At 43.4% G+C, this 20,304-nt stretch overlaps 1 protein-coding gene across 3 annotated transcripts; it reads right to left on the reverse strand.

The window, feature by feature from the left end:
* Nucleotides 1-3,549: 3,549 nt before the first annotated feature.
* Nucleotides 3,550-16,019, reverse strand: SIX4 (SIX homeobox 4). 3 transcript variants are annotated; one of them, XM_058567058.1, is made up of 4 exons: nucleotides 15,965-16,019; nucleotides 14,927-15,762; nucleotides 11,495-12,183; nucleotides 3,550-7,909 (listed from the first exon to the last, which is right to left on the reverse strand). In XM_058567058.1, the coding sequence occupies exons 1-4, from the start codon at nucleotides 15,965-15,967 to the stop codon at nucleotides 7,113-7,115; spliced, it is 2,325 nt and encodes a 774-aa protein (XP_058423041.1). In that variant the 5' UTR covers nucleotides 15,968-16,019; the 3' UTR covers nucleotides 3,550-7,112. The 3 variants fall into 3 exon arrangements, with proteins under 3 accessions (XP_058423041.1, XP_058423042.1, XP_058423040.1); XM_058567059.1 differs by lacking the exon at nucleotides 15,965-16,019 and having other exon boundaries at nucleotides 11,951-12,183; nucleotides 14,927-15,836; XM_058567057.1 differs by lacking the exon at nucleotides 15,965-16,019 and having other exon boundaries at nucleotides 14,927-15,836.
* Between the last annotated feature and the right edge of the window lie 4,285 nt (nucleotides 16,020-20,304).

Below are 20,304 nucleotides of genomic sequence, written 5' to 3' on the forward strand. Positions count from 1 at the left end.
AAGGGAAATGGTGACATTCTCTCTTTTCCTCCGCTCATCCATCCTTCTCTCCCTGTCCCCTCAATACACACACACACACACACACACATACACTCACGCCTGTTGCACTTAGAAATGGGCAACACCTTGCTCAGTCTTATCATCTGTGATTACAGGTTGTTTCTTTTGCGTCTTTAAAAGCCTTCCTTAAAGTGCAAATTCCCCAGGGGTGTTGGGATCATCATGGGATCATCATAGGATCATCATAACTGAACTGGTGACCATCCTCACCAGGATTATCACTTAAGGCACTTGGGAGATAGGGCAATGCCTGAGGGGAGGGCAGACCAGTTAGGCAGCGAAGTAGATCCGGATGAAGGAGGTGGAAGGGTGCAAAACCAGACGTGGGTCACCCAGCTCTACACCTCTAAATCATCCTTGGGGGTCACAGGTTGTTGACTCAATATCAATGACTTTATCTTACATTTCTAGCCCTTGTCAGGTCACAGTGTACTTTTTGATTTGATCTTTTTAACCTGGGGAGGGGAGGGAGGGAGTACATTTTATTAACCTTTTTTCTTTTTTTATAACTACATGGATCTCAAATATAATGATATCCAACATACCCATTTCAATGGAAAAAAAATACATCCCAGAGAGTGAAATGAAATTTCCCAAATCTAAAGGCTAATTAGAATCCAGATCTCCTGATGCCTAATCTCTACGTTCCATTTACTATTCCTCATAGACTCTTTAGACATCTGCTCAGTTCAAATACAAGTAATGTATCAACAGAGAGAATATTTTTAGAAAGCATGTCTATACATAAGCAGAAATAGCTTTTCTATACCTCACCACTATTTTGAAACATTGATCTAAAAAGGCTTAGTGAGTACATTTTTGCTAATGCTCCATTTGTCTGTCAAACTTTAGCCAACCTCTATCATGTGGAACCCAGACTCTATTTGGAGGTAAGTGGAAGAAACCTTCAAGCAGTAAGGAAAATAATTACCATAAAGACCATCCACTAATGCTAGAAGATTCAAAAAACCACTCAGACCCTACCCCAAATGTATTGGTTTATTTTTGTGCTCTAAATAGGGATAATAACTTTAACCAGTTTAGCTGTGAAGTTCCCTAATTCATAGCAAGTGAAATGACTTAAAGGGATGGATGACTGGTAGAGTCACTATTCATTCAACAAGTAATTTTTAAGTGCCTACTATGCTCTAGCATACTAAACGCCAGAGAAACAAAGATGAAAGGGATGTTAGGGAGGCAGAAACATAATTACAGTGATTAATGATGAGGGTGAGAGAGCTTCCTGGAGCATGTGACATCTAGTGAGTTGTGGAGACTGGGTAGGTAAGAAGGAACCTAGCCCCTTTTGAGAACAGTTTCATGTGGCTAGGGATGTGACTAGATGGAGAGGTAGGGCCTGGGTCTTGGGGGCTTTGTATGTTAAGGAGTTTAAATGGTATTTCATAGGCAATGGAGAGCCACTGTAGGTTCTAAAATGGAAAGCAAGGCTGGGATAAGTCTTGAATTCTGAAAGTTCCATCTGAATATAGTTGTAATAAGGACCAGACACCGGGAGAGCAGGTAGGAGACGGTTGCAATAATTCAGTCGAGAAATGATAACTGCCTCAACTATAGCAGTAACCCTAAAAATGGAGGGGAAGGAACTGATTCAAGAGACAGTAAAAGAGCAGACATGGATAGACATAGTGATCTGGTGGAGGAGGTGGAATGAAAGGGAGAGACGACTCCAGAGGGAAGCCCAGATTTTTTATTTTGCCAATGGGTAAATGGATGCTACTAAAGTGAGGAACACAGATTGGGGAATAGGCTTAGGGCGAAGCCAATAGTTTAAATTTTCATATACAGAGTCATAGGTGACTGGGACATTCTGAAAATATCCATTAGGGAACTGGGTCTACCAGCCTGGAGTTCATGGCACAGGTTCAGGCTGGGACAATCACAGCAGGAAGCTGGCAGCTTTGACTAACAGCAGGAGGCAGAGCAGACAGAAGGCTTGGAGAGCTCGAAAATTTGGAGACATCTGGGGACAAACTGCCATGCATGCTTCAAGAGCTCCTGAAGTATTTCCTGCCCAACAGCTTAGGACAACATGATGTAGTTTCCTAATTCCTGCCCTCACTCTTGCCTCCTACAACACCATTCTCCAAAGAATAGGCACAGTGATATTTTAAACTGTAAATAATGTTATATCCTTCTTTGTTTCTCCGATTCAAATCCAAACTCTTTGGCAGAGGCCAACAAAGCTTTACCTGTGCTGTGGTCCCTGCCTCTCTCTGACAGGATCTCCTATCACATGACCCCCGGATCCAGCCACTCTGCTCCTCCCTCGGGAACCTGCTGTTCCCTCTGTCTAGAATGCTCTTTTCTAGGTCTCCTTGGCTGGCTCCCTCTCGACATTCAAGCCCCTCTGCTGAAATGTTACTTCCTCAGAGACCTTCTTTGACCAGTCTAATGTATGTCCCCACCTCTAGCACTCCCCATTCTCAATCCCATTATCCTGTTATTGACTTTATAGCACTGACCATTATCTGAATCTATCGTTTATTTATTTACTATCTATTGTATCGGAAATGTGATGTGCAAAGACAAATTTCCACATTTATTATTTCTTCAGAGAAACTGGAAAAGTGGGAGGGAATCATATAGCTGAAGGTCTTGCATTCCCATTGAGGGGTTTTAATTTGCGTTTCCGAGGAGCCACAAAAATGTTTGAAGTCTGTCAGTGACCTTGTCAAATGTTTTAAAATATTTGTTTGGCTAAGATGTTATAAAATGTAATCACTCCATGATACTCTGACCCTATACTCACTTACTGAGACACTGTTCACTTTCACTGGTTTAACTACACAGAAAATTGCTAAATAAATGAAATGAATGACAAGAACATAAAAAGTCTAGACATCATATCTGAAATTAATTTGATGGCTTTAACTTGTTTTGTAATAGAATTATACAGTTGATCCTGATCTACTTTATCTAATCTCCTTTTCATTTTGCGTGGGAGGTGCACAAATTCAGATGTCATGTAATTTTAAAGTTAGGACCAAACTGTCCCAAGGCCAGGTCTTCTACACTCAGCAATGCAGCTCCGTCCATAACTCTAAGTCAAACCACTGGCGGACCCAAGTGTGGTGTAACGAGACTTTGGCTAATGGGAGTGCTTTAAAGATGGGGTATACTGAGCTCTTTCCATAAAGTTGGGAATGGAAGGGTCTTTGGATATTTCACTTTAATTCTATTAAACCTTATACAGTACTAGATTCAGATTTTGGGACACCTAAATGAATAAGACCCATTTCTTTCCTTTAAGGATGAAATCTAATCACTTAGCTCTGAGTATGCTTTACGCATAATTTTGCAGTACAAACTTGCATAATTTTGTACAAAGACCAACAGAAATTATTTTTCCAAAACAACTCCTATTGTCCTTATATTTGCCAGCCTAGGAAATGTTTGCGTGGGTTTTTGTTTTTCATTTTCCCTACTCTTCTCTGCTTTTCCAGGGATAAATAATGTTTTTAATACAAGTTATGTATAAATATAAAGTTTATTTAGCATAGTGTTTAGAAAAATAAGTTCACATCATTTCAGAAAACAAATAAAACACTTAATTGTCCAGGCATAAACCCCTATTACAGTACAACATACATACTTGAGATCTCTTTGGTTGGGTAATTCAGCACAGAAATGTTCTGGGACATGCTCTGTGTGCCATCACCTAACAGTGCAGTAAAGACTCTGTTACCCCACCCCGCGATATACATTCTGTCTATTTTCTCTTTGTGTAAGGCACAGTAAAACCATATCGAGTGTATAACTGGTTGCCTCTAAACATACAGTACATGCAACAAAAGAATAAAATTTTTTTGAGAACCCTGAAAGCCAAACGAGTCATATGCTATACAATTTTGATTAATAAAATGTATGGTGGTAATATTAAATTAACATGAAATGTATCGATTAGATACAAAATAACTGTTAGGCTCTATCATCTAAGTTCTAGGAAGACTTTGAAACATCTTTTGTAAAATGTATTTCTTTTCCTCCCAGTTTTCCTGAATTATTTATGATGAGATGATCTGTCAAAAACATTTTAAAGAATGAAGAACTTCTGGCTATGTACTAATGCACACTTGTCTAACATGTAGCAGGACAGGCTGCAACACACACCCAATAATCCAACTTTTAACATGCAAGATGCAAGGGCATATACAGAGAGTTTTAAGGTCAGTGTGCAATTTAACTATGGGTTTTCATCTATGACTATAAGGTCTACCTGCCTTTCATAACACAGGAAAGGCACTGAAATGTGTGTACAAGTCAGTCTTTTCATTACTATAAATATACATGAGCTATAAAGCAGTACAACACAGGTGCTCTTGCTTGACTGAGGAACAAATGCACCTTCTCTTTAAGTGAGACTGTCTTTTACTAGCTGTCACCAAGAGCTAAATGCCAAATTCTGGCTGACAGAGTGCATAGATAGGCTCACACCAAAAATCCCACAGCCAGCAGCAGGGGTTGGGGTTCGCAGGGAGTTATTTACCCCTATTCTCATTCCTCTTTGGGGATCATTAGAGGGTCATATGCAGCATCTTCAAGCATTGGTTTATGTAAGAGAGAAATTCTGCCACATGAACTCCAAGGGTTCTGAGTCTGGCCCTTGGTATTGCAAAACATATTTGCAATTCTGTGCAAGGAGAACATGGGGTTTATCTTATTTCATTCACATATATATGGACTACATACCAACTGGCCCTATTTTACTGAAAGAATAGAAAAGAACAATAAGTTCTGTATAATGTGCATTGATTCTTACCTGGTATATTATATAGCTACCTGGAGTAATTGCAGGGGTATAATTACATCATGTTGGGACTATGAATGGATTTCCTAGGTAAGTCTTAAGTTTTGTGCTATCTTTTCTTTTTCTTAAGGGAGAAAAGAGGAAGAACTGTGAATAAAAGAGAGGCTTACGTTTTTGGAAGACATATAAAACTTCTCCAGTTATATATAAACTTTATAAACCGTCCCATCTCACTTATTGGATGGGTATTTTTAAATAATTAACAAACGATTGATATTTGTAGCAATCAAGTGGAAAACATAATTTTCATGTAAGCTACCCTATAGAACCATGTAATTAATCTCAGTAACATGATCAGCATACACCCAAAGAAAAAAACAAGCTGTATAAGTAGTGTTGGAGTGGAAGAGAACTCTAATAAAACACCTGATTTTGTAAAAAACAGAACAAAAAACATGTAGATTCAGCAGTTTAGGAACATTCACTAATTCCATGGAAAATGGCATCTAAGTTCTTTATCAAAATGATGGGAGAGGAATTCTTCACAGGGCTCTTCATCTATGCCTGCAAGTTCCATCTGTAATAACAACAAAAGTTAAATCCTCTATGGCCCTTATTCAACATGCTCAGCCACGGGCATGCAGCAATCTGGGGTGGACCCTTTGTTCTGATCTTAAAGAAAGCAAGATGTGGTAACATCTTTATGTTCAACAACTTTAAGTCATCTCTGAAGAGATCATTCTCTCACTTTTCTTCTTTTCAGATACCAGAGAGTTTACTCACTATGTAAGTGTATTTGCATTATTACATCTTGTGTTCGAAGTCCTGATAAAAACTATAACCACAGCTCACAACATTATCAAACAAGCTTCTTACAGAAACCCAAAGATTTACTTTTAAAGAAGACATGATAATATAGTGCAAACAGTCATATGTCTTAATGTAACAACTGATTCAAAACATTTAGAACTAAGTTTCAACAGGACAGAATTCTGCTCAACAGAATTTACATATGCTGTCCTTACTTTAAAATGGTTGTTTTCACAGCTTACAGAATTGATTTTACATGGTAGTCTATAATTGTTATTTTCATTGTAATGAAAAGCATCAACAATAATTAGTTGTTCATCCATTTGCATCATAAACATTATACATAATAATATAAGTGAAACTTAAGTTCTTTGGATTTAAAGCAATTCTGTGGTGAAATTAACCCTGTTAGATAGTGAAAAAGAGCCATCAGTGCTTCTGATGACACTTCTGTACCTTAGTAAGAATAATAAAAAGGCCACAAGGTAAAAAGGCACATAGAATTCTATAGAAAACACATTTAAATGAATCAGACAGTTGCTAAATAAAGAGCAAAGATGTGAAAAAAAAGTACCGAAATTCCAATATTGGGAGTTAGATTTCCTGTTTCAGTGTTATTAATATTGACCTTAATAGACTCCTGATAAAAATCATTACTTTTAAAATGCTACAAAAAGTAACGCTTTGTTGGAAATAACTATGTTCACTTCCTGTTCAAACAATAAAAATAAATTAAACAGTAAGAAGACATTTTTCTTTTCAGTTCATAGTGTCTGAAGTATGAGAAACATATATAGCATAAATAAAATTCACTGTAATTACTCAAATCCTTGGTTATAGAACTAATATATTTACACTCATACTGAAGTTTGTTTCAGAGTTTTTAGTGGAGTTGCAAACTTTCTCAGCCACACTGAACTAGAAGCAATCACATTTGGAAATGTGTAGAGACTAACTAAGACTTTCACAAAAATGCTTAAAAACAGAAATGCATATATTCAAAAAAATATACCCTTAGAATAGTGTGGAGTACCATTTATGCTTCTTAACCTTATCAATGCCCACGGAGTAAAAGTAAACAAAAAAAGAACTGTATTGTTTCTAATGCTCTGTAGCGATTTTTAATTTTGTTAGGTGTATACATTTTTAACTTAAAAAACTATTTAGCAAGTTCCATTTGACCTTAGAATCATAGTAAGTGAACCAAACGATACACTTTGACTTGATATATTTCATCTTGTTCCTTTGTCTCCATCTATTTAAAAGAGAACATACGTGAACAAAAAGGCTGCAGTAATGCAGTTCTACCCCTGTATATTTAACTGTGATCTTCATGCAGATCAATCCGAAGTCTCTTGATGCATTTACTTGCAAAACTAGTGTTTCCCTTTAAATGGGAAAATGCTCTATGTCCGCAGAGCTTCATAAAAAGATTTGCCCGTTGATGCCAGAAAAAAAAAAAGGGAAATAAAGTTTATAAGTCTTGCATATCTTCATCCAGTTGGACAGTTTGGAGCTTGGCAAGCTCTTTTTTGTCTGTTTCCAGGTCTTCACAGGCAGTCTCGACCACGCCCTCTAGGACATACTTGGATTTGGAGTCCAGCATCATTAAATTGCTCGCTGCTTTGCTGTCAGAATTTGTTAAGAAATTCTCTTTTATGTTAGCTACTGATTGCAGAACCAAACGATGTTCTCTGACAAAATCCTGGTGTACTGCTGGGGAGGGGTGACCCACCTGGTCTTCAGCTGTAGGAACGATTTCCCCAAGGGCAGCCTGGGCCATGGGGACTGACAATAGCTCTTGACCGGTAATAAGGGGACAGTTCTGAAGAGTTGTATAGTTAGTGTTGCTGACAGATGTCACAGTAGATTTGCTTGCCACAGGTGCAGACATTGGCTGGCTATCAGCAATGTCAGGGTTTAGCTGGGTGGGATTCAGCAGGGTAGGGGGAGTCAGGGAAAAATTGTGAGACGGGGATACATTAACTAACGAGGAGGCCAGCGGATGGAGGCCACTCCCCGAGATATTTTCAGAAGACAGGTTTGCACTTACTTGTGTGTTCTGATTGACAGGCATCAACTGAGAAAATATGAGGCTCCTCTCCAAGCCCTCTTGTTTAACAGATCCTATAGTCTGGCCTGAATTAGGAACAGTGTATACCACAGCACTAGGAGCAAGAGAGCTCAAGAAAACCTTTCCTTGCTGGACTGTGGTGGACTCACTTGTAAATGTGCTCCCATCTGAAGTGCTTGAACTTACTGAAATATTACCTACAAAAAATAAAGTACAGATTATCATTGATAGAATTGATAAGGAAAGGAAAAAAGCAACTTTTTTGCACACATGATTTTTCTCAGGTTCAGCAGAATCTTAACCTTGAGCACTTAAAACTACAGATTCCCAGGCTCCACTCCTGAGAACCTGACTCGTAAGTCCTAGAACAGGTGTATTTTTAACTCCTCGAGTAATTCTGATGACCAAGGAGGAGTTAGAACTACTGATTTAGAAACCAAGTGCGAAAAAAAAATCTTTTCCAAGTTCTAATTTCAGTCGTTTCTAGTTCATTATTACTGACTTGATATCTCTCAATTAGTTGATAGTTACTGCTAGCTCTGCCAGTTAGAACTAGAATACCCAAATGCAACAAAGAATGCCTTTGTTCAGGGCAAGCTCAGTAACTGACATAAAATATAAATGGAAATGTAGAAAATACCACATAAAATGAGTTACCCTGGGGCTTAAAGTTAACCATATAAACCTGTACAGACAAGTTGTAAACTTTCACCAAACTAACCACAAAGTAATGTCAAGTCAACAAAACATTCAGGATGTTTTTTTTCTTTTGTTGTGCCAGTTCTGAATTTTCAGTGTAGTGATAGGAAGAATTAATAATAACGAAATGTGCTTTTTAAAATAGAGATTAACACAAAGAACCAGAGCTAATGCTTCTCTAAAAGGTCTGTATCTTTTGAGGCTCTCATTATAATGGTCTGTAGAGACCAGAAGTAGAAAAAGAAACATAAGTAGAAAGCTGAGATATTCAAATCACGTTAACTCAGACAATGTAGATAAACTAGACCCTCCCCCCACTCCCACCATTAAATAAAACCCTTTTCTTTCTGAGTCTTTACACAGGCACAGTGAAATGACAGCAATTATCTTGCCATTGAAGGAAAGATGGACTCGGGGGAGTTTTGTGACAGAATAATTCCCTGATCTTGAATTAGCTGTCCAGTAAACTCTTTATTATTTTGAGAAAACAGCCCAAGGTTAAAGGTAATTCACCTAAAACATTTCCGTTCTTGAATTATTAGAATAATTATTATATTATATATATTATATATATAATATATATAATATTATATTATATTACTACCTATATTGATAAATAAATGTCACAGTGCTGTTTATATGTCTTCCAAACATTTTGAAGCACCATAAATGCACAGGAATGTCTTTAAATGGAAAAAAAAAAAAAAAAAAGAAAATGAAAACACTATATTTGACCTATAAAAAAATTTACTCACTAGAAAGTACTCATCATGGAACTCCTGGTGTTAAGAAAAACATTTCTATGTATGTTTGGACCCTCCTCTAACATAAATGTTTGTTCCAGGTCAAATACAAGAAAAAGGCTTTTATTTGAAAATGTGTGACTTCAACTTAGGTATGCTTTAAAATTCCTGCTGGCTGCTAAACTGTAGCAAAAAACATTTGAAATAGGTGTTTATTTTGTTGTGTATATGTGTTTGTGAAACTGTTTGCCAAAGTATATGTGAACAAAATGATTGGCTATTTTTTGATAGAGCCATAAATAACACAATAGATGTGATATTTTCCCCAACTGCTATTAAATATAAATAAAATATTTCTGAATGTATAGAAATTATAACATATATACATGAAGAGGGAAAAGCAGATGTGATCTAAAACTATGATATTTAAGTATAACTGCAACTGAATTATAAATTGAGTTAAAAAATCCAATTTCAAAATCAGTTTAAAAAAATCCAATTGAAAAATGATATAGGTGCAACGTATAACTTTTTAATAATGGTAAGAAAAAAAACCCTTATTTTCTCAGATTGTAAAGTGAGTAAAAGGTGTAGAGATTCTGCTTTTCCATGTAAATCCCAACTATAGAAAGATAATCTACCTTGTCTAGACATTTTTTTAAAAGGTTGGGTATCTGTTTTTGAGAAAGGCTGAATCCCCAAATGCTTTATTGAGAACTGCAACATACAATTACTATAAAGGAATGTTGCTTCCTGGACCCATCTGGTTAAACTTATGCCTTCAACTCACCCAGACAGTCTAAGGATTGACAGCTCTGTCATTTGATCTTAGCTATTTTAACTAAAAATGCTAGTCTTATTTATATTAAATGTCTCGTTTTTATAATTAGCTATTAGTTTGTAATAATTTTCTATGGTGGAACTTTTCTAGGTTACATGTGAGAAAAATATTTCTGCTTTTCTCCTCCCCCAATGTACGTATCAGGCTTTTTATTCAAATGTGTTGTCTTTAAAATATTTGGAAAATGTTTGGAAATTTCCTAAAGAGAGAAAAGGAGTTAGATCCACATTAAATTATTATAAAACTAAGTACTTTGGCTTTTCCTGTGGTTTTCATATTTTTGACCTATGTTGGATAGTGACTTAGCTTAATCTTTTCCATAGCCTGAAACAACGAAGAAATAAATAGTATGCTGCAGGACTATTTGTGCTTTACTACCATTTTACCTAAAGAGAAACAAATGTACAGAATGAAATTTACTCCACAACAATTTTTCCATCAATGCTTCAAATAAGCTGAAGCCAACCATAGTCATGAACACAAAAGAGCTGTGCATAAACTGATTTTTTTTTCTTTTGATAAAACCATTTCACAGGAAGCTGATCTTTAAGGCAAACAATTACTTATTTTGTTTTGGTAAAAATCTAAGAGTCAGATTTGCTTAGAGGAAGGCAAACATGCATTAACATCTCCCACTCCTGAATTCAGGGGGCTATGCGACCTCCACTGCCATTCTACCCATTCCTGTTTCTATATGGAGAAAATGACACAGAGCCATCCAGACTTGCTTCGAGTCAGTGAAGAACTGGCATTATCAGCCTCAGGTTTCCCGAATTTCAGATTAGTGCTTTCTTGAGTAGACTGCCTTTAGTAAAGCCACAAACATGTAAAATAAAGCTTACAGTTGCCTTTATAAATAAACCCACCCATATGGGGACCAGCATACACACAGAGCAATAGACACCTAATCACATATTCCTCTGGTTTTCCTTCAGGTCTTAATTATAGAAGGAACATGAATCAAACACAATGATCCAGCTTTTTAGCCTGCTCTTCTTCTTCTTTTTTTTTTTTTTGTAAGGAAGATCAGCCCTGAGCTAACATCCATGTAGCCTGCTCTTCTAAAACACTTTTTGGTCAAATAAATAATGCTTAGGTAAAGTGTACACATTTTGTACACACTGCTCGACTAATTTTGTGTTCTTAGCAATATTATTAATTTTTAATCTTAAAATGTCAAGCAATGGGTTACTTTGTAAGCACCAATTGACATCATATTTCTGTAATTGTAGAACTGGCAAGACTTGCTATGAACTGTATTTTTCCATTCAGTTGTTAGGAAAATGAAAGCCCATCCCTATGATGCCAGGGAACCAAGCAAGGTGGATATGACATGGGTGTTGTGAAGAAGGAGAAACAAATCAAGGCTATTCTGCAACTGTGGCAGCCAATAAGGTCCCTGAACAGTAACTTCTACCTATAGTGTTCACCAAATGCGTCATTTACAGCAGCTGGTTGAAACATTCACTGGTGCATTATGGTACTAAATGAGACTTTACCTTGTGAAGCTGCCACTGAAACAGGAGGCAGCTGCAGTGGAGAGAATCCAATGCCCCCATTAAGGAACTGGCTGTTTGCTCCGGAATTGGGGATCTGGACAATGCCATACTGGTTAATTTGCACTGGTGTAGTAAAAGTCACTACAGAGCCTCCGTCCTGGGAAGCCACTGTTTGAATGCCTTCTCTTTTCACCTCAGTGCTGGGTATCAGCCCTGGGAAGGACACAGGGGCACTGGGGCTGTAGGAGGTGGTGGCTGCTGAGTTAGCTGAAGAACTCTGGAGGACTTTGAACTCCTTCACATCCTGGGAGGTAGACCCCAGTATGTCAGTCATGGATATACCATTGCTCACTATGTTTGATGCCATTTTTGGTGGGTTCAATGACACTGTCTGTGTATTTCCCACATTTAATCCATTAAGGATAACTCCATTGGGTCCCTGAATGAAAGAATTACCATTAAGGAAGACAGGCGAAGTACTTGCAGGTACCAAGCTTCCATTCAATAAAACTCCAGAAGAGCTTAATGATATCTTAGTATTTCCAATTTGTTGCATATATACTGGCTCCATGTGACTGGAAAGGCTGAGGCTGGTGACACCATCGGAAGAACTGGAGAGTGGATGAGGAGACAAATCCTCATGGCCCTTGCTGGATTCATCTTCAGTGCTAGGATTGCCATCTGACTCACTGTACAGAGGGGAAATCAAGACAGGAGGTCAGGGGGATGACATTCTACATAGTGCCATTTGTTTGGAAAACCAGCCTCTAACCCCATTAAAGGCAGTATCTAAGGAAAGCACCCTAGGAAGTCTTTTAGTCCTATTTAAGCTATGAGGCCCTTCCACAGATTCTGACCAGAGAATCTGGGAAGATGAACTCTCATACCCCAACCATTTTTACTACTAATAAACTCAGGGCAAGTCCAGAGATCTGGAAGATGTAAATTCAGCTAATACGATTCACAGGAGAATTGTATATATGCTTTACAACTTTGAAGTTATTTCCTTACTGTTAAATATGCTGCTACCTATACCATAGAAAAAACTCATTAACTGAGGTGGTCGGTCTTTCCTGTTGGGGAACTCCATCTCCTCCCCTCAAGCCAATTCAGATTAGTGTGATTTTGGAGGTAAACGAAACTGCCATAGAGCAGGACGTGGGACGTGTTCAGTTTTGTTTGCCAGTTAGTTAAGAGACCATTTTCTCACCTGCTCCCAACCTTCTACTCCACCAGCCTGACAACTCTCTCATTCGACAAAGTGGCTGTCCTTGTTGTAGGAAAGGCACTTTCAACCCAAGAACCGTTATGAGCAGTCGCCTTTGAATCCAAAGGAAGCCATAGGGGCCTATTTAACATACATCATCCAGTGGCCTGGTGAGGTGGGAGGAAAAGGGTGTGGGTCACAGCGGTCTTGTAACTATCAGACCCCTTCCCCAGCACCCTCAGTCCTTCTGCTGGACTGTGTTCCTCAGCTCCCGGACTTAGGGGGAAATACCACATCCGGGGAGGAGTGTGGTGGGGGTTTCCCATTTGGTCTGAGGCTGGGCGGGGGAGAGAGAGGGAGTAGGACAGAGGCAGTTTGGAAGCGCGGCGGGACTTGGCCCAGCAGAGGACCCGACATCCCTGCAGTGCCCGGCGGTCGGTCTGCTTTCATGCCTAGGGGAGGGGATTACCCGGGCTTTGGGCTGCAGGGCCAGGAGCGCAGAAAGCACTTTGATTTACGAGCTGAGGCTGAGCCGCCGTCGCCGTCTGCGAGGGTGACTCACCGGGGGTGCGGGTGGGAGGTAGATCCGGAGAGGGGCCTAAACCAGACAACTGGGCTGGGGGCGGGGGTGTGGAGTTGAGGGGGGAGAAGCAAGCAGAGTGTGGCGAGGGAGACCCGGGGCACGCGCCCGGCTGGGGAGCGGAGGCTGCAGGGCAGTTGGCCTGTGCGCTGCGACCGCTCCCCACCCTCTGCCCGCGGCCCCGCGGATTCCGTCGCGGCTCCGAGCTGACGGGATCAGTGGCCACAAGCGGGCGCCGGGGCAAGTGGCGTGGCGTTACCAATGCGCCCCCTCTGGGTCTTCCCGCAAGTCTGCGGGAGGGTGCAGGAAGGTCGCGGCGCGCGTTCTGTTTTGGTTACCGTGCGGCCCGGCTCCGGCACAGCGCTTCCCTCCCTGCCCTGGGCGAGGAGGGCCGCAGCCGTTGGGCCCCGGCAGGAGCGCAGGGACAGGAGCGGCAGGGGCGGGCCACGGCGGGCTCTGGAATGCGCCCGGCGATCACCTTCACCGGCCCGGGCGGGCTCCCCGGCTCCCAGATTCCTTCCCCGAGTAGAACCTTCGAGCTGCTTTTGGATTCTTTCTCTCCTATCCCCGCGGGGCCGGAGACACCATCTCTTTAGGCGACCTTCTCCTTACTTTACTTCGCCCAACAATACACAGGCACACACGCCCCAGGTGTCTGACTCGGGAGGACGCACAAGAGAGGCAGAAAAACCCGATATTTTCTACCAATTGGGGAAATAAACCTGCCAGTCAAAAAGTTCAAACCCGCCAGGGTAGGCGCTCCAGGAGGTGCGGAGTTGATAGCGCCACCACTCCTTTCCCGCTGTGCGCCTTCTGCCAGTCTGCCCCCCCCCCCCAGCAGGAGGAAGCCACGCAGTGTCCGGGGCCGAGGAAGCAGCCCTCCAGCCCCGCTAACCTGGCCGCTCTGAAATCTGATCCGAAGGAGTTCAGAATCAGGTTTCAAAACACGGCAGAGCCGAGCCGCACCAACAGCCCACGTTGCCGCGGCCGCGCAGGGAAGCACAGGGGGCAGGGTGAATGATTAACTCTGTCATATAAAACCTCGACGTCCGCAGACCCCCTTCTGCGCTGCCCGCCCCCACCAACACTCTCCTCCCTCCAGAGGCCACGGCGACCTGGAGCGCGGGCCCGGGGGGCAGCCGAACCCTGGGGTCGGGGAGCGCGTGCGAGCCGGGCCGGTGGGACCCCGCGGAGGTGCAGAGCGCGCGGAGGTGCAGACCCCGGCCGGCGCTGCCAACCTCCGCGGGCCTCCGGCAGCAGCAAGAGCGGCTTTTCCGGAGCCTACACTCGCTCCTTCGCCCCGCCAGAACCCAGGAGAGAGTGGCAACTTCAAAGCCAGCGGGATGGGGGTGGGAAACCGGGCAGCAGTGACCAGCCGAGGTGGGGGCGGGGACTGAGACCTGGGCGGGCGACCAGAAACTTCTGGGGGGGGAGAGGGGAGGGTAAGGAGGGAGGCTCCCCCGCCCCTCGCCACTGCTGCCCCCCTCCCCCGGTCGGGGAGAGAGGTGGGGGGCGGGGAGAGGTGGGCAGCCGGACCAGGCTGGTGGGGAAGGTAAGCGCCATGTTTGCGAGCACTTGGAGGAAAAGAAAGCGGGGAAGGGGGTGGGGGAGAGGAAGGGGGAGGAGGAGGAAAGTTGGCGCTCACCTTTTGGACTGGGTCTCCGAGGGGTTCCGATCGCGCTGCCGGCGGTTCTTGAACCAGTTGCTGACCTGGGTGAGGGAGAGGCCGGTGATCTTGGCCAGGTGCCGCTTCTCGGCGGGCGAAGGGTAGCGATTCTGCTTGTAGAGCTCCTTGAGCGCGTTGCGCGACTTCTCCTTGAAACAATACACCGTCTCCTCGCCGTCCCAGATGGTGCGGGGCAGGGGGAATTTCCTGCGCAGCCGGTACTTGTCCACGGCGCCCAGCGGCCGGCCGCGGGCTCGCTCGGCCTCGGTGTAGCGCGCCTTGTACCAGAGCTGCTGCAGCAGCGGGTGGTTGGCCGACTCGAAGCTGTGGCTCTCGAGGATGCTGTAGAGCTCGGGGTAGATGCCCTGGTGGAAGGCCACCAGCGCCCGCGCCTTCAGCAGGCTCTCGTTGCCACGTAGCAGGTCGCTCTGGGGCAGGGACCACAGGAACCGGGCCAGGCGGTCCAGGTTGCCCCCCTGCTGCAGCGCCTCGCACACGCAGGCGACATGGTCGGGCGAGAAGGCCAGCGGGGTCTGCGCGGCGGCGGCGGCCGCGGCGTGGTGGTGCCTGCCCAGAAGTTCCGAGTGGAGTTGTACCTGATCCGCCGTCGCTCCGGCCGCCGCCGCCGCCACCCCTTCCTCTCCGCTCACCCTGGCGGCGGCGGCCGCGGCGTCCCCCGGCTCCAGGGGGAAAGGGGCTGGAGCCGGGGGGCTCAACCCCGCCGCCGCGCCCCCGGCCACTTCTCGGGGCGCCTCCTGCCCTTCCGAGGCGCTTTCCATCCCATTCTCCTGCTTGATGTCCGCCGTACTTGCAATCTGCCCGGTGGGGGAGGAAGAGGACATTTTTTGTTGTTTATTTTCCTCCCTCCCTCACTCCCTCGCACTTTTCCTCTTTCTTTCCCCCTCTGTTACTCCTCCTTCGTCTCCCTCCCCCTCCCTCCCTCCGGAAAGCCCACTCCCTCCCTCCCGGTTTCGGCTGGATCTGGCCGATCAGGTTTCCCCCCGGCCACGCAGTCACCATTAAGATAGCAGCTAGAGCAAAGTAGTGTAAAAGGATAGCTGCTTTCTGCCGTTCCCCCAACGTGACTCCTCGGGTTGCTGCATACTATATGGCACTGGCGGCCCGGCCGGCCCGGCCGCGCCGCCTCATTGGCTATTTCGCATTCAGAGGGAGGAGGAGACACCGTTTCTTTCCCTGTCGATCACCCGCCTCTCACTCCACCCTTTGCCTTTCTCTCTCCCCATGACCCCCAGGCACCTATACCTGAAGGAAAACACCGACATTCTTTTCAGGCCTTGCTCCTGGGCGGGAAATTACCTAATGTGGCCTGAAAGCTGGACAACAGACTCTTTCAAAGAGAGTCCGTACATTCCAGAGGGAATATTAATTGTGTGGCCTTAAGATCTGGATGCTAAACTTTTAACAAAGAATCCACCCTCAGCGTCCAGATGACAAAATTTCAGAGAGGACAATTCAGAAGGTTCTCTAGTATCTCCCTACTTCCCTTTACCCCTCTTTCTCATGTCTTTATCAAGGATTTTGTATTCAAAAGAGTCAAGAGTTGAATGGCACTAGGGAATGTTCTAACGGGGAAGCATTTACAGTAAATTAAAATTCCAAAGGGAGAAAAATGCTTGAAAACCTTAAAATGAGCGGTATAAATAGCTCACTGAGAAGACAAACACAAGAAGCCTTCAAAAAATATGCTTAACCTGAAGTCACCAGGAGGGCTGGCAGCCTAAGTTGAACATGATGCGACTAAACATACAAAATATTTAACCATGTTTATCCTGGATGAGTAGAGTGGAATAGATCTAAGCTTTAGATTACAATAACAGTATGGAAATTTAAGTCTTCTTTCTGGACATTTTTTATATAAGTATATGAATAGTTCTTTTGAGATGATGTTCCTGGTAGAAACACCATCTCCATGTGCAAGTGTCTTGGAGGAGTTCAATGCGGGATCAGCAGCCCTTTCCACAGCATAGACGGAGGGAAGACTGCCCTTTGGTTTAAGAAGTGCCTGGGGGTGGAGTCTGCTGCTGTTTGCAGTTTTGTCTTTCCTTCATGGTTTGCATGAGGTCTTAACTCAAAAAAGAATGAACCCATCTGTGCTTTTCTTTTTTTTTTTAATTTCTTTTTTTTTGTGAGGAAGATCAGCCCTGAGCTAACATCCGTGCTAATCCTCCTCTTTTTGCTGAGGAAGACCAGCTCTGAGCTAACATCTATTGCCAATCCTTCTCCTTTTTTTCCCCAAAGCCCCAGTAGATAGTTGTATGTCATAGTTGCACACCCTTCTAGTTGCTGTATGTGGGACGCGGCCACAGCATGGCCGGAGAAGCGGTGCCTCCGTGTGCGCCCGGGATCCGAACCTGGGCCACCAGGAGCGGAGCGCCCGCGCTTAGCTGCTAAGCCACGGGGCTGGCCCAAAACTTTTTTTTTTTTTTTTTGGTGAGGAGATCAGCCCTATGCTAACATCTGCCAATCCTCCTCTTTTTTTGCTGAGGAAGACTGGCCCTGGGCTAACATCCGTGCCCATCTTCTTCCACTTTATATGGGACGCCACCACAGCATGGCTTAAACAAGCAGTGCCTCCGTGTGCGCCTGGGATCTGAACCAGTGAACCTCGGGCCGCCACAGCGGAGCGCGCGATCTTAACCGCTTGTGCCACCGGGTCCGGGCCGGCCCCCTGTGCTTTTCTGATTACTGTGGGTCATTTGGGTCCCCCTGCTGGTGCTCTTTCTCAAAATCCAGCATTTTAATGACATCATCCTAACCTTTACTTCAGGGTGGCCTTGTATTGTTTCTGCTCCCCAATTACCCACAACTGCCTACTTCAGCATGTGATGAAGCAGCTGGTTAGGTCACCTGCGTCATGATCAGCTTGGTGAGGTTTTCTTTTTTGTGGACAGGCTGCATTTATTGCTGGTCAACCAAGATGTTATTTGATTTTGGACTTAACTTGCTTGTGTACTACCCTGTTGAAGCCAGCACTGACATCTCTGGTAGATTTACAATTCATAATCTTAGAAAAGACCATGTGTTTCCACCTCATTGGAAATATCCAGTTAGGTATCAAGCTTCAGGACAATATCTGAGATTCATAACTTCCTTGAATTTTTAAAAACATACTTCTTATTTTAGAATAATGTTGACTTACAGAAAAGTCACAGAAAGAGTACAGAGAGTTCCCACCTACTCTTTACCTAGTTTCACCTAATGTTAACATCTTACATTATAATAATACATTTGACCAAACAAATTAACATTGGTGCAATATTATTAACTAAAGTCTAGACTTTATTTGGATTCACTAGTTTTTCCCCTAATGTCTATCTTTTCTTACATGATCCAGTCCAGGATACCACATTGCATTTAGTTCCTTGAATTTTTAAAGCTTTTTATCAGAGCAAAGTAGACAGGAAGTAGTGGGGTTTAGTAGAAAGGATGAGGATTTGTGGATCAGCTAGCTAGACACAAGTTTAATCCTAGCTCTGCCATGTATTATCTACTTGACTATAAAAAGTGGACAGGATTGTTGTGAGGACTGAATGAGCTAAGACATGCCAAAAAGCACCTGGCACGTAATTAATCTTTGTAAATGTTTATTATCTTCCTCCTGGTAGTGCAAATTAGGAAACTTTTCAGTCGTAGATACCTAATGAAAATTCGTTTGGCATATTATAGGGCTATCCAAGTTCAGGCCATAGGAGTCGTCTTCAAGCTATCAACCAGATTTAGTGCATTGACTTGGAAAACCATGTGTTGGGTTTCTGCATGTCTTCTGTATATTTGCCTGTAGAGCACCAAGTTCAACAGATTATGTAGAAGCAGCAGTGGCCTTTTACGATATCTGTAGCCTGGAGCTACATTGGTACTCTGTAGCTCCGGGAGATTCCCGTAGGACCAGAAGTGAAGTCTAACACCAGACTCCCGATTTCTGTAGCAGGCTGAACTTCGCTCATTCTGGCAGCAATTCAAAGTGGACTGGAAGTCCTACTCTCAAACATGGTCAGCTACACTGGAATGGAACACCAGACTTGAGGGTGTGTGGAGTTAATCTCAGAGCACTAGTTTTGCCAAATGATTTGTAAAATTGATGAATACTTGCTTCTACTTCCTATGTCTGGCACGCTGTGAACACTGAGTCTGCGGTGCTGACATGCAGTCTAAAGCTGTATTGTGATTTGGGAAAACAGAGTTGAGGCTGGGGCTGTGTGAGAGTGAAAACCAAGCGGCTTGTTTCTGTATCTTTTCCTTCCTACCTGAAGATAGTGATGGGAGTATATGGAAATCTTTTGCCATTTTAGTGTGTTGAAGAAAATCTGGATCAGCACAAAATGTTACACTTTGCTTGAATGTATTTAATGGTGTTGCCACCAAGAATGGAGATTTCCTTTTTCAAGGCTGACTTGGCTCTCTGGAAGATAGAGGGAAGGCCATATAACTGTATCTTGGTGAGTTCTTTCTATTTCAGAAAGCTTATGTACTGGTACTATTCAGGAAGTTGGGTTCTAAAGTAATCTCCCAGGTAGAGGAGGTGTTCCATTGTTATTTAGTGCCCGATGGTTGATGATATGTAGTCAACATTTCTGAAGGATCATTCATTTCCAAACATTTATTGAGTCCTGATTAAGTACAAGGTATTGCATTAGGTACGGAAGGGTAGCGAGATGAATATATTGTAGTCTCTGACCCTGAGGAGCTTAAAATCTGGTGGGGGAGATAAGACCTATTGGTAAGTAAATACAATACAGCGTATGGGAGTAGTGTGGATAAAGAGACTACTTTTGAGAGGAGGAAGGCAATGGAGAGTGGATTTTTAGCTGGGCCTTTAAGGACAAGAATTTTGAGAGGACAAGGATAGAGTTCACTAGAGGCAGAGGGAACAAAATGAGTGAAGCGTGGAGTCATGAAGGTATGTGGTATATTTCTGAATATATTGAGTAATTCAGTGTGTCTGGAGTGTGGGTTTTATGTAGGTATGTGGTGGGAGATTAACTTAAAAGGCATGTTGGGAACAAATTGTGAAGGGCTTTGAATGAAATGCTCAGTTTACTGTGGTGTGGTGGACACAGTGGTCCCTGTACAGTGGCTTTGTCTGTGTGTAATAATCATGGCCACAGTTAGTTGGTCCAGGAATGGGCACTTACCCCAAACCAAAACAATCAGAATTCTTTTCTAGGGTTTTTCAAACTTGCATGAAGAAAAGAGGTAAGACTGGTGGAAGAAGCCTTAGACGTAATGCTTGGGAGTTCTCAGTGACCAAGCCATCTGCCTGTGGAGGACGCTGAAGAGCAGTCGGTGAGAGGGAAGGTGACCGAGTGAGTGAGTCTCACGGGTGATAGTGGAGGCAA

The sequence above is a fragment of the Diceros bicornis genome, chromosome 24 (assembly GCF_020826845.1).
Source record: "Diceros bicornis minor isolate mBicDic1 chromosome 24, mDicBic1.mat.cur, whole genome shotgun sequence".
NCBI lineage: Eukaryota > Metazoa > Chordata > Mammalia > Perissodactyla > Rhinocerotidae > Diceros > Diceros bicornis.

Bases quoted from the DNA above. Each gene is read 5' to 3' on its own strand.
- SIX4 (XM_058567057.1), bottom strand. From the start codon at position 15,789: ATGTCCTCTTCCTCCCCCACCGGGCAGATTGCAAGTACGGCGGACATC. The intron at 12,184-14,926 runs GTGAGCGCCAAC...CCCTCTGTACAG, and splicing joins TCGGAGACCCAGTCCAAAAG to TGAGTCAGATGGCAATCCTA. The intron at 7,910-11,494 runs GTAAAGTCTCAT...TATTTTTTGTAG, and splicing joins TTCAGTGGCAGCTTCACAAG to GTAATATTTCAGTAAGTTCA.